Raw genomic sequence first — 14737 nt, forward strand, 5'->3', positions numbered from 1 at the left:
TTGCATAGATACTAGTGATACAAAATAACCATAATCATTACAGAATCAACAGAAGATAGAGTTGGAGTGATCCCTCAGAAACAAACAAACATCTTGGGAGAAAGAACCATTGGGCCTGCTGATTCAGGATCATAGTACTGGGGGACACTAGGCTCAATTGGTACAACATAGTACATAAAAATCTTGTTCCACAACCTACTTTGGTGAGTAGCTACTGGGGCCTTAAAAGCTTTCAAGCAGCCATCTCAGATGCAGCTAATGGTCTCCTCTTATCTGAAGCAAAGAAGAGTGAAGAAAACCAAGGGTATTTGGAAACAATTAGTCCAAGGATATGAGGGATCTCGAGACCAGAAGAACCCAGATGGTGCCCAGCTACCAATGCCAACCACTCGGGCAGGGATTAAAACTGGAGATCCTGGATAGATCGGGAGGAAAAATGTGGAACAAAAACTCAAAAACACAATAATGACTGGAATTACTGGTTGGATGGAGTCTGGTGGGACCCCCAAGACTATGGCCCTGGGATATGCTTCAGGCCTGGGATAAGACTCACTCCCAAGGACTGGTTCTCACCTTAATAGTAGAAAGACTTACATGCAGAACACCCAGCCCAGGGCAATGTACCCACCTACTCTACAGAGATACATCTCTTGGAGCAATTGGTCATGGGGCACCACGGGGGCAGCATTCACATGGAGGGAAAGCTGGACAGACAGGAGTGCATAACGAAGAAGGGCACAGGGATGGAGGGGGCACAGGGAAGGGAGAGGAGAAGAGTGGCTTAGGGTTGGAAATGGTAATCAGGGGGTGAAATCAAATGTACACGAACTGTTGAATGTAAAACAAATTCTGCTCTGTAAATTTGCACTCAAAACACGATTTAAAAAAAAAAAAAAAGCAGCCTGGCTTAGGGGAAGGGTTAGCTCCAGGGTCACTTAGTTGCTGTGTGGACTTTGGTAGGTGACTTTACCTCCCTGAGTCATAGTTTTTTCATCTGTGAATTGGGGATAGCAATCACCTCTACTTCCTAGGGTTGTTCAGAGGATCTGATGAACCAAAACCAATTGCCGTCAAGTTGATTCTGACTCATGGCAGCCCCCCGTGTGTCAGAGAACCACACTCCACAGGGATTTCAACAGTTGTAATCTTTCCTAAGTGGACTGTCGGGCCTTTCTTCTGTGACACCACTGGGTAGATTTGAACTGTTAATCTTTTGGTTAGTAGCCAAGAGCAAACCGTTTGCACCATATCAAGGACCTGATCTGATGCATAACTGGGTGTGACAGCCCTCAGCCCAGTGCCCTATGTCCTGAACCCTGTGGCTGTCCCAGCCTCTGTGGCAGCCGTGCTCAGAGTACCTGCAGCTCGGCGGCCGTCACTTTGTGGTAGATGAGCTCCTCGTCTCGACGCTTTTCCTGAGGGATGGTGATGTTGGCTAGTGCTGTTTCAAAGTCCAGGATCTGCTGCATCTGAGGCCGGATCCTGTCCTCATCCCCGCCGCCCAGCAGCTTTCCCAGCTGGACCATGTAGTTCAGGTATCCAGTCAGCACCTGTGGGACCCAGCACCCCAAACCATCAGTAGCTGCCACCTGCTGCTGCCCAGTGCAGGGAGGGAGCCCAGGAAACCTGCTTGGAAAGAAATGCTTTTGGCATTGCCACTATTCACTGACTCACCGGCTCTCAGGGTAAAGCCTCAACACCTTCCTTCTCACAGCCCAGAGGTCCCATAGTCTCTGTGGTCCCAGGCCACATGTCCTCCCTGTTACTCATGCCAAGAAAGCCAGCAACAGGGCCAGCCATCTCTCCATTCTTGGAACACAACAAGCCTTTTCTGAACCACCCTCTGCCACCATGCCTTGGATCTGAATTAGGCCCTATGTTAAACTTTCCCAGCTTACCCTTCACTTAACACAATTTGTAATCACACATTTAATTGGGTAGTTAGTTAGCTAATGTCTGTCTCCCCTACTAGACATTCAGCTCCATGGGCCAGGGACCATGTGGGCTTTGTTCACCACTACATCAGGTGCTTGGTCAAAACAGTGGGTAGAATAAAGGAGTGGATAGATGGTCCACTCAGGCAAGGTCTCTCAGGGCCTTCAAGAGAGGCAGGCCAGGGGGAGGGAAAGGCAAAGGCTTTTTGGAGCAAGTGGATATGGATGTGAATCCCAGCCCCATTACTTTCTGACTGTGTGACCTTGGATTGGTCACTCAGTGTCTCTGAGCCTTATTCCCTCCCCTGCAAAAGGCAAGGTCAAAATCATACCCATTTGATAGATGAGTTGAATGAAACTCAAGAGAAGTTAAGCATCTGCAGGGTTGTGGGAAGGTTAGAAGTGATGTATATGAAAAGTCTAGGACCCACACATGGTGGTGACTGTTGCCTCTCTCTAGATCAGAGAAAAATAGTACCTGTTCCCCTCCTTTTGCGCCCATGCTACCTGAATGTGACACAGCCAGCCTGAGAGCATCCCTACCCTCCCAGGGACTGCCTGTCACCATCAGGTGACACCCCTGTGATCTTCCTTCAAAGACCTTCACAGGTGTGGTGGGGGTGGGCATTGTGGTTGGTAGGCTGGGCTCAGGAGCTTGCTCTCTGAAAAGGCACACCCACCTTCTCATTTTCGGTTTTGTTCAGGTAATAGTCTCTTGAGGGTAATCCCAGGCCTGACTGGTCCACCTGGGGAGAAAGGCAAGAGTGAGAGGGAACCCCCAACGCATGTGTGTATACCTGCGCAGGCTCCCCCCTACCCCAGGGACCAGGAGGCACGTGGCATTAGACGACCCACACGGGCCCTAACAGGAACATAATGAGCTAATAGCTGGAGTCACCTCTGGGGTGGGCCTCCTGGGGTAGGATAGACACTCTTGGGGTTGGATTCCTGTCCATGTGCATGGTCATCTGCAGGTATTCTGGGCCTTCTGAATGGCTGGACAGAGCCACCCTCCTCTTTAAATGCCTCCTAGCCTTGGCACAGCACTTCAATTTCACCAAACACCTTCCAAGATGGTGCAGGGGTAAAGAGCCACTCAAGCTCTATAATCCTGTAAGCCTTTCTGATCCTCAAGTTCCTTGTCTGGAGAACTGGGGACTAATACCTAATGCTTTGAGCTGGGTGAGGAGCCAAGGTCAAAGGGTTGTGCCAGGTGGAAAGGCAAAGTCAATTCCCAGTAGCTACTGCTTGAGTCCTAGCGCCACCCTGGGGTAGGTGTAATCAGAGTTCTTTTGACTGAGTAGAAAGGGTAGCTCAGAGAGGCTGAGGCATTTGCCAAGGTCACACAGTGAGTGAGTGGCAAAAATGGGCTGGAAGCTCAGCCTTCATGACCCCCAGCCTGGGTTTCTGACTTCTATATCTGGAGGTGGGGCAGCCCAGTGCTGGGCTCCCTTGGGAGTGCTGGTCCATGGTCTGGGGCAGGTTCAGCAGGAAGAGATGGACTCCAAACCATGTCAAGGAGAGCTACAGAGTCATGAGAAGCACAGGTGAGGGGACCAGGACCAGATACCAGGAGGTGTCTCTAACCATGTCCAGGAGCTCATGTCACTCCTTGGACTCACAGTGAGCCATCAGAACCCTGAAGACACCTTAGATTCCTTTCATAACTTATTGGTTGCAAAAATCTCATTGTTGGGGCCTTCAGAAACTGCCCAGGCTCAGGTACCCAGGAGCCTGTCACCCAGGGCAAGCTTCCACCAACCCCAGTGCTTGCTAAATTCCAAATGGTTCACAGGGTCATGCTCTCCCTTCCCCAAGCTTCAGGCCAACTCACCTGGATCACATTGCTGTTGGAGTTCTTGGAGTCGGCACTGACATAGACAGAGAAGAAGGGAGAGGTGCGGTAGTGGGCAGTGACCACCTGCAGAGTGTCCTGGAAGTTGTCCTTGTCCCAGGGGCCTGTGATGTTCCAGCCACCAAGCTGTGAGGAGGGAAGGGAATGGGGAGGTGAGGTGTGTAAGGCCCCAGAGACCCAAGTTTGAATTCTGGTATTGCAGTTGACTTACCATCTGACCTCTCTGGGCTTTTGGAGCCTCAAGAGTAATAAACACCACTTGTCTGTCAGTTTGTCCTATTGTGGTGGCTTACATGTGGCTGTGATGCTGGAAGCTATGCCACCAGTATTTCAAGTATCAGTAGGGTCATCCATGGTGGACAGGTTTCATGGAGCTTCCAGACTAAGGCAGGCTAGGAAGAAAGACCTGGTGACATACTTCTAAACAAATCGGCCAGTGAAATCTTATGAGAAGCAGCAGAAACACTACTAATACAGTGTTGGAAGATAAGCCCCTCAGGTTAGAAGGCACTCAAAATATGGCTTGGGAAGAGCTGTCCCTTCAAAGTAGAGTCAACCTTAATGACGTAGATGGAGTCAAGCTTTCAGGATGTTCATTTGCTGATGTGGCACGACTCAAAACAAGAAGAAACAGCTGCAAACATCCATTAATAATCAGAACATTGAATGTATGAAGTATGAATCTAGGAAAATTGGAAGTTGTCAAAAATGAAATGGCATGCATAAAGATCGATATCCTAGGCTTTAGGAAGCTGAAATGGACTGGTATTTTGGCCATTTTGAATCAGACAATCATATGGTCTACTGTGCCGAGAATGAAAATTGAAAAGGAATGGCATTGTATAACAAATTGAAGAGGAAATAAAAAAGAACATTTCAAGATCTATCCTGAAGTACAATGCCTATGTAAGATAACCAGTTAATATAAGTATTATTCAAATTTATACACTAACCCTAATGCCAAATATGAAGAAATTGGAGATTTTTACCAACTTCTGCATTCTGAAAATGATCAGACATGCAAACAAGATGCATTGATTATTACTGGCAATTGGAATGCAAAAGTTGGAAATAAAGGAGAAGGATGGGAATTGGAAAATATGGCCTTGGTAATAGAAACAATGCCAGAGATTGCATGATAGAATTTTGCAAGACCAACAAGTTATTCATTGAAAATATCTTTTTACAACAACATAAATGGTTACTATACATGTGGACCTCACCAGATGGAATACACAGGAATCAAATCAACTACTACATATGTGAAAAGAGATAATGGAGAAGCTCAATATCATTAGTCAGAACAAAGGCTGGTAGCTGACTGCAGAACAGACAATTGTTCATATGAAAGTTTAAGCTGAAGCTGAAGAAAATTAAAACAAGTCCATGAGAGCCAAAATATGACCTTGATTATATCCCACCCGAATTTAGAGACCATGTGAAGAACAGATTTGGCACACTGAAAACCAATAACTGAAGGCCAGATGAGTTGTGGGATGACATCAAAAACATCATACATGAAGAAAGCAAAAGGTCATTAAAAAGACAAGAAAGGAAGAAAAGACCTAAATGGATGTCAGAAGAGACTCTGAAATTTGTTCTTGAATGGAGAGTAGCTAAAGCAAATGGAAGAAAAGACAAAGTAGAACAGCTGAACATAAGATTTTGAAGGGCAGCTGGTGAAGACAAAGTATTATGATGAAATGTACAAAGACCTGGAGTTAGAAAACCAAAAGGGAAGAACATTCAGCATTTCTCAAGCTGACAGAACTGAAGAAAAATTTCAAGCCTTGAACAATACTGAAGGATTCTATGGGCAAAATACTGTAAGACACAGGAAACATCAAAATAAGATGGAAGGAATACACAGTCACTGTACCAAGAAGAACTGATCCATGTTCAACCATCTCAGGAGGGAGCATATGATAAAGAACCAAGGGTACTGAAGGAAGAAGTTCAAGCTGCACTGAAGGCACTGGTGAAAAACAAGGCTCCAGGAACTGATGAAATACCAACTGATGCAAAGCTTTGAATACTCATCTATGCCAAGAAATTTGGAAGACAGCTATCTGGCCAACTGACTGGAAGAGATCCAAATTTATGCCCATTCTAAAGAAAGGTGATACAGCAGAATGCAGAAATTATCAAACAATATCATTAATACCACACAGCAGTTAAATTTTGCTAGAGATAAATAAAAAATGGTTGTAGCACTACACTGACAAGAACTGCCAGAAATGCAAGCTGGATTCAGAAGACAACATGGAACAAGGAATATAACTGTGGATGTTTGATGGATCTTGGCCGAAAGCAGAAAATACCAGAAAGATGTTTACTTGTGTTTTATTAACTATGCAAAGGCATTTGACTGTGTGAATCATAACAAATTACAGATAACACTGTGAGGAATGGGAGTTCCAGAACATTTCACTGTGCTCATGAGGAACTTGTACATAGACCATGAGGCATTCGCTAGATCAGAACAAGAAGATACTATACGGTTTAAAATGAGGAAAGGTGTCCATCAGAGTTGTATTCTTTCACCATACTTATTCAATCTGTATGCTGTTGTTGTTATGCGCTGTCGAGTCAGACCCAACTCATAGCGACCCCTCCTTGGGTTTCTGAGGCATATCACTACAGAAGTAGATTGCCCCATCTTCCTTCCGAGGAGTGGCTGGTGGGTTTGAACCACCAGCCTTCTGGTTAGCAGTCAAGTGCCTTAGGCACTGTGCTACCAGAGCTCCTATCTGTATGCTAGAGCAAATAATCTAAGAAGCTGGACTATATAAGGAAGTACACAGCATCAAGAGTGGAGGAAGACTCATTAACACTGCGATATACAGATGACAAAACACTGTTTGCGAAAGTGAAGAGGATTTAAACCACTTACTGAGGAAGATCAAAGACTAGTGCATTTAGTATGGAATATACCTCAGTATAAAGAAAACACAGATGTACTAATAAACAACATAAAGATAAATGGAGAAAAGATTGAAGTTGTCAGGGATTACATTTTACTTGGATCCACAATCAATGCCCATGGAAGCAGCAGTCAAGAAATCAGATGATGTATTGCACTGGGCAAGTCTGCTGCAAAAAATCTCTTTAAAGTGTTAGAAAGCAAAGAGGTCACTTTGAGGAGTAAAGTGTACCTGACCCAAGCAATGGCATATTCAATTGCCTCCTGTGCATGTGAAATCTGGACAATGACTAAGGAAGACAGAAGAAGAAGTGATGTGTTTGAATTATGGTGTTGGTGAAGAATACTGAATGTACTGTGGACTGCCACGAAAATGGACAAATCTGCTTGGAAAAAGTACAGCCCGAATGCTCTTTGGAAGTGAGGATGGTGAGACTTTGTCTTAAGTATTTTGGATGTGTTATCAGGAGGGATCAGTCCCTGGAGAAGGACATCTTCCTTGGTCAGCAAAGAAGAGGAAGACCCTCAATAAGACAGACTGACACAATGGCTGCAAAAATGGGCTCAGATGTAGCAAAGACTATAAGGATAGTGCAGGACTAGGTGACTAGGCAGTGTTTTGTTCTGTCACACATAGGGCTGCTAATGAGTTGAAATGGACTTGACAGCACCTAACAATAACTTGAATGCTAACCAGAAGGTCAGCAGTTCAAACCTACCAGTTGCTCCATGGAAGGAAGATGGGGCAATCTATTTCCATAAAGATGCACAGCCTCAGAAACCCAATGGGGGTCGCTATGAGTTGGGAACGACTTGATGACAGTAAGTTTGGTTTTGTTTCTTAATAACAACAGTAACAAAAGGGATGATTTTCATTAGTGATTTCTAAACAGAGAGCCAGGGATTACTGGGTGGGGAGCAAAGATTTATCCTAGACAAGTGAACCATGTATCCATGTAGTAGCTGCTCCTCATGGGTGATGGGTTGGGGACTGGGATAGGAAGGAGACTTCCTCTGTAAACTGTTCACTTTTTGAATAGTGACCCACACAAATGTACTATCTATAAAAACATAAATACAATTCTGCCTATTGAAAAATAAAATAAAAAGATTCCATATTTTAAAAAAGGTTGACCAGCTATGGTCTAGTCTAGTTCTTTTCAGATTTTAGATGTGTTTTTCATCTCCTCAGCTCTCCCACACACCATCAGTCCCTCACTGGCATGCTGGCATGTGAGGTCCTATGTCAGACAGGAGGGACAGACAGTCCCAGGGCCTGCAGCCACCAAACCCTGTGCAATACTGTCTTCGAGCTTAGCTAGGAAGCAGGGCTCTCAAGGGAGTGCTGGGTAGCCAGACCCCTTCTGTCTGTGCCAGGCAGCCTGGCCAGCCTTCTGTAGCTCCCCTTGGAGTCCACTCACAGCCAGCTGGGAGGTGCTGAGGAGAAAGACTCCTTCCCCTGCTCAGGAGGAAGGAGAGGCCCTAGGTCAGTGGGCACTCCTCCAGGGAGGGCTCTGTTCCTGGTCCAAGACTCTCTGTCTGACCTTCTGGAACACCCACACATACCTCTCCACAGATATAAACATACCCTGGAGGAAAGGGAAGCAGCAACACAGGGGAACATTTCCCTGTAAACATAGCCCCCATCCCACACACAGATGTACAAAGAGACACACATACATATGACAGACATCCACAGCAGACACTGACACACATCCCCACCCAAACACAGACACAGACATTTTCACCCACACAGAGATGCATAAACACACACACACATTCACACAAATAACCCCAACACATCAGCAGACAGGCTCCCCAGCCCTAGCCCCAGTCTAGCTGGGTGTGAGCTGGCTGGATCCTGGGGGTACTTGATAGTTGGGGCAGAAGCTAGAGAGGCAGCCAGGTGGCTGGGCAGGAGGAGGCCAGAGACTCACCTTCTCAATCAGTTCCATTAGGGGCTTGGCCTTGAGCTCTTCAATCCTGGTTTCGTTCATACACGCACGGTAGTACACCTGGGCCTTCCTCTCGGCCTCACTTACGCTGGCTGTGGAGTTCTCTGGAACAACAAGAGACAGAAGAGTTTGCCAGCCTCCCTCATGTGCCCGCAGGGTGGCCTTGGGTGAGTCTCTCTCAGAGCCTGTGTTCTCGGCTGAAAAACAGAGCTTGAGGTAGCAGTGAAGAACTCGGTTACAGCATGTAAATGAATAACCCTGGGCAGAGCCCAGCAAACTGAAGGTGCTTTGTGATTTTGTTGTCGATTTGTTGCTAGCTGCCCTCAAGTTGGTCCCTAACTCATAGCAACACCCCACACAGTGAAAGAGATCCCTGCCCAGTCCTGTGCCACCCTCATGATCCGTTGTGGATTGGATGGTTGTGATCTGCAGGGTTTTCACTGACTGATTTTCAGAAGCAGATTATCAGCCTTTCTTCCCAGTCTGTCTTATTCTGGAAACTCCGTTGAAATCTGCTTTGCATCCCTGACAGACACGTGATGGCTGTGCATGAGGTCTACTGGCCAGGAACTGAACCCGGGTCTCCTTTCTGGAAGGCAAGAATTCTACCACTGAACACCACTGCCTTCTCATTCTTCAGCTGACTAAATAAGAAGAGTTTATCACCTTTTTCCCCATTGGTCAGGTTTGCAGGCATGTCCCTGGGCTGGCAGCTGGGCCCACCCAGCAGTAAGACCATATGCTCTCCTTGCTGGCCAAACCACCCCGCCTACCGCATGGAAAAGAGACTAGTCTTGGTTTTCAGATCACAAAGATGGGAGTTGGCTGGAAGCTTTCAAGGCCTTGTTCATCATGAATTTACTTTCTGTGTTCCTCAGAGGGGGTGGGGCCCATTCATCAGACTTGCAGTGACTCTGAGGGGCCGTTCTCCAGTCCCTTCCCAGCCCTGGCAAGCAGCATCCCAATCTGCAGTGTGGCTTCTCAGCCATCACACCCAGACCCCAGCAGACACTGTGCCCCTTCTCCCTGGTTCAGATACTACCTGCTAGAGGCAATGCTCCCAGATGCACACAGCATGGGGAGCATCCCATCCACACCCAGTGAAGGCAAATATGTCCTTCTGTTTAGGCCATGAAAACAAACCAACAAACCAGCTGCCATCGAGTTGACTCCGACTCATGGTGACCTCACATGTGTCAGAGTAGAACTGGGCTCCATAGGTTTTCAATGGCTGATTTTTCAGGAGTAGATCACCAGGACTTTCTTCCAATACGCTTCTCAAACTTCCAACCTCTCAGTTAGCAGCTGAATGCATTAACTGTTTGTGCCATCCAAGGATTCAGGCCCATACTATGTGCTGGGCTCCTGTGCCTGGGCTTTTGACCCCAAGCCCTCTGCTCCACATCAGTCTGTGTTCTCTGAGTCCCTCAATTCTGTCTGTCCTGTTTGCCCCTCCCTGGGGAACTCCTCACTGCCTTGTTCACTCTTCCTCATCTCACCCCCCTGTCTCCTAAGCCTGAAACTCCTTCCTGTACTTCCTTCAAAGTTTCCCTCAAACCATACCACCCTCATGAAGACATTTGGAGCGAAAATGTATTCAGTTATTCACTAAGCAGATACTAGGTGCTCACTCTCGACCAGGCACTGTGCAAGCTCAATGCTGGCCGAGCCCCAGAAGCCCCTGCGCGACCCGTGGCCCATAGGAGCAGTGAAGAGAGGCCTCAGGAGGGAGGGCGGGGGGAGGGCAGAAGAGGGTGGGTGGGGCTGTCACTGCGCCCAGTGAAGCACAGCTTCAGAGAAAAGAAAGCAGTAGTTCCTCGCTCAGGAAGGGAGAATGGACAATCCCAGGGCAGCTGGCTTTCCTGTAAACCGGGCACACAGGCTTGGCTTTTATGGCAACACTTTTTTTGGTAGGAAAAGCAGGAGAATAATCATTGCTCGTTAGGCCCCAGAAGCATCTCCAATCACAGCTGGCTCTGGCCATGACCCTGAAATGCTAAGCCAGGCACTGGGGGAGGCCACTCTGTGCTCTAGCCTTTGAGAGGGCCTGACATTTCCTCCTCCAATGCCTCAAGGCCACTGAGGCCAGAGACCCAAAAAACGGCCTCTGAAGGAACAGCCTGGCTGAGCTCATGACAGCAAGGTCTGAGGCACGGCCCTGGCCCTTGTTCCCTGATACCTGATCATCACCAAGAGGGAGAGGGAATTCGTCCTTGAAGCACAGGCTCCCCCTCTCCACCTCAGAGAGGCTGCCTCCTTCTCTCTTCCTCAGGGAAGCTGTCTCCCACACCTCAAACTTCCTTCCTCTGAGCCCCTACCTGGGTGTTAGGTCCACTTACTTCCCAACAAGCATTTGTTAAGTCTCAACTCTGTGGTGAAGAAGCCCTGGTGGCACAACAGTTAAGCACTTGGCTACTAATGGAAAGGTTCCCAGTTCAAACCCAACAGGGCAGAACTGCACTCTGGCTGTCTTCTCCCATAAAGGCTGCAGCCAAGAAAACACTACGGCACAGGTCTGCTCTGTCACATGAGGTTTCTATGAGTCTGAATCACTTGATGGCACCTGACAACAACTCTGTGTTGGGTGCTGAGCTGGGTGTGGAGAATGAGTGGGTAGGACACACACAGGCCCTGCCCTCATGAGGCTTCTAGGAGGAAGACATCACAGGAGTATCTAATTATACACCGGGGTGGGGCGATTAAGAGAAGGTCCAGGAAGCCTTGACAGGGGATGACAGGGACCTCACCAACTGGGGGGTGGGGATGGGGGGTGGGGAGCAGGAAAACCTGCCTGGAGGAAGCCACATCTGAGCATCTGAGCTAGAGCTGAGTTCAACATGGAGAGGAAGTGAGTTGAAATAGGCTGAACACCCCGACCCCATGCCTCAGCTGCCCCTCTACCCCGTTAATAGGCCCTCAGCAACGTTTACTGAAGAGCAGAGCTCAGTGTCCACTCTGGCTGAGAAAGGACACTCAGCCAGGAGATGAGACAGTGATGAGACCGGGTGCCTGCTGGTGACTTGAACAGTCAGGTAATGAGGCAGTGGGGCAGGAAAGGTCAGGCACAGAAAGGACATCGGTTCCTACCAAGAGTTAGTGTTCGCATCCCACCTGTCCCATTTGTCTCACCTATATTCCCACTGCTGATGCTAGCTATGTGGAAGCCCTGGTAGAGGGTCAAGTGCCTTTCCCAACATCCCATCCTCATCCATCTGTTCACAGATGTAGACAGCCCACAGTACACTCCCCCACCTTCATCTTCTTCTGCCACTATGGGTTACCTGCTACACTGCAGCCTCTAGGAGGGCAAGAGCAGATGCCAGATGGCCAGGTGGGAGGTTACTATGATAGACCAGAAACCAGAAAACAAACCCATTGCCATCAAGTCGATTCTGACTCATAGGGACCCTTATTGGGTTTCCGAGGCAATAAATCTTCCCAGTCTTCCTTCCACAGAGTAGCTGGTGGGTTTGAACCACCAACCTTCTGGTTAACAGTCAGATGGCTTAGGCACTGTGCTCTTTATGAAAGACCAGGGGGCTAAAATGGGACTTGAGCCAGGATAGCAGCAGAGAAGGTGGTGAGAAGTGGTTAGAGTGTGAGAGAGAGAAGAGCTGAGAGTGATGCCAAGTTCCCTTGGCCTGAGCAAGGGGTTGCCATTAATGACTGTGGAAGGCTGGGGGTAAGGGGCGGTTAGTGGACCTGGATGAACAGTTCAGTTAGACATTTGAATGTCTAATTTCAAGTGAAACCTAGGGGAATTTATAGAGTTGTCCTTAACTGTTTTCAGTTCAGACAGCCACTGGAGTCAATGAATTCCTTAAAACTGCCTTCTTCTTGTTAGCTGCTGTTGAGTAGATTTTCAATTCACAGCAACCCCATGTTAGGGCACAACTGCCCCAAAGGGTTTTTCGGGCTATAATCTTTACAGAAACATCTCAGTTGGTGTCCTGTCCATTCCTGGAGCCTTGTTTTCCACCAATGGTTCCACGAGAGAAGGCAAGGAGGGAGCCGACAGCCAATAGGGTGGCTTCTGGGACTGAGCCAAAGCACATGTCTTGGAGATGGACACCTCCATGGCATCAGTGACATGGAAATAGTTAGCCCAGGGCCAGACCACAGGGTTCCCAGCTACCCAGGTGCTTACTTCTAGCAGCCCAAGTTTCAGAAACTTCCTCAGCTTCACCAATGTCCCAGAGAGGAAAGACAGCACACCATTTAATCGGCCTGCTTCTTCCTCTGGGAGTTTTCATGGGCAGCCCTTTCCCTCATCACTTCTCAGGAAGGAAACAAATGTCCCAGCAGGCAGAGCCATGAGCGAAGGCGGCTGCAGGGACAGGGGTGACTGGGAATTCTGCGGCCTCCCTTGCTGCAGTGAGACCGGCTGGCCAGGAGCATCATGGAGCTTTGAACTCCACATCAGGGCAGGGCCAGTGTTTGTTTAAGATAAAACACAGACTTAGTTAGGACAGATATAGGCCTCTGGAGCCCCATCCTGTGAGGGGAAAAGGGGAGCTGATAAGGGAGGCACCTTTTTCTGCAGAATAAAATAATGACAATACTATCACCATTTACTGGTGCCTCCTGCAGGCCAGGCTCTGGGCTGAGAACTTCACAAAGACAGCTCTACTCATCACACTGATGCCTCTGAGGAGGAGAGTATCATCCCATTTCACAGAGATGGAAAACAAGGCCCAGGGGGCCAGAGGCACTTGCCTAGGGAGGCAGAACTAAGACGCTGCATGGATGGAATTTGGACTCTGGCATGCTTACGCCTCCTAGAGAGAATGAACTGCTTCCTCTGTGTGTGGGTGTGAGCGTCTGGTCACAACAATTTCAACAAATGGACATTATGAGCATCACACCCAATTTATAGGCAAGAGGCTGGGTAACTTGTCCAAGGTCACTGAAAGAAGTAGCAGAGGCCAGGAATGGAGTCTAAGTTCTCTCTGCCAGGCTTGCTTAGGAAGCCACAATTCGAGCAGAAATAGTCTAGCCATGGGCACTCCTCTGTTCTTGAGCCAATCAATCCATAAATCCATTTAACCACTCCACACACACAAAGGAGAGCCCACTGCTGGCAGACCCTAGACTGGACAGAAACTGTTCAAGATGCAGATCCTGCCCACAGAGGTTTTAGAAATGCACTGGGAGAAGAAACTAACAAAATTAGACAGGAAAGTCTGGAAAAACAGATCAAAACAGAAATACAAGAGATGCCACAGGGTGACACGATCAATTACCACATTGCTGACATAGACAGATTTAATGCTTTTAGAATTAATGATTTTTTTTTTTTTCCCTCAGGGAGACTGGTGTTGGGGGTAGAAGGAAGGGAGGCCAATACCTGTTTCTTTATGGAAATCTGTGTTGCTTGAATTGCTACAACAAGCCTGCTTTCATCTTATAATGTAAATTATAGTAAAGTAAATGTTATAGACACACAAAATGTAATTGTAGCTCAAGCCCAGAGAGGCTTTTTGGTAGCCACGGAAGGCATTAATACAGGAGGCGGGTTTGAGCTAAGCCCTGAAGGTCTGAAAGAGGGCAGAGCTGTTATTAGTGATCTTTGAGATGGTTCCCAACTCACGGTGACCCCAAGACACAACGAAACAAAACCCTGCCCAGTCCTGCGCCATCCCCATGATTGGTCACAGATTGAACTACTAATGTATACGGTTTCTGTTGGACCACTTTTTTAAAAAAATATTGTGATTTGGGTGAAAGTTTACAGAGCAAATTCACTTTCCATACAGCAGTTCACACACACGTTGTCTCATGACATTGGCTACAATTTACTCCAATACAACAGCTCCCCTCCTACTTCCTCCCGATAGTTACCTCTTCCCTGTGTCCATCCCTCCATGCACTCCTGCCCCCTGAGCTGTCTTCCTATGTGTAAACAACTCTTCTTTCTCCCATGATCGTTCTCTCCAAGGAGTGTTATCTACCTCAGGTACATGTTCAACTCTTATGCCTGTCTTTTGTTTGGCTAGAAGCCACAGGTGTGGGTTCAATTCCAGACCTGAAGGGCAGCTAGGGACCATGGTCTCAGTGGTTCCATCAGGCT

At 47.7% G+C, this 14737-nt stretch overlaps 1 protein-coding gene across 1 annotated transcript in view; it reads right to left on the bottom strand.

The window, feature by feature from the left end:
• The window catches only part of ECE1 (endothelin converting enzyme 1), a 74215-nt gene that overhangs the window by 34883 nt on the left and 24595 nt on the right, over positions 1-14737 (bottom strand). The window contains exons 5-8 of the mRNA XM_007935668.2: positions 8650-8771; positions 3769-3915; positions 2615-2680; positions 1359-1550 (exon numbers count right to left, since the gene is read on the bottom strand). Coding sequence (XP_007933859.1) covers positions 1359-1550; positions 2615-2680; positions 3769-3915; positions 8650-8771 — 527 coding nt within the window. The remainder of the gene's footprint in view (positions 1-1358; positions 1551-2614; positions 2681-3768; positions 3916-8649; positions 8772-14737) is intronic.

Source organism: Orycteropus afer, unplaced genomic scaffold (assembly GCF_000298275.1).
Source record: "Orycteropus afer afer isolate SDZICR_OR568_19922 unplaced genomic scaffold, OryAfe1.0 scaffold00031, whole genome shotgun sequence".
NCBI lineage: Eukaryota > Metazoa > Chordata > Mammalia > Tubulidentata > Orycteropodidae > Orycteropus > Orycteropus afer.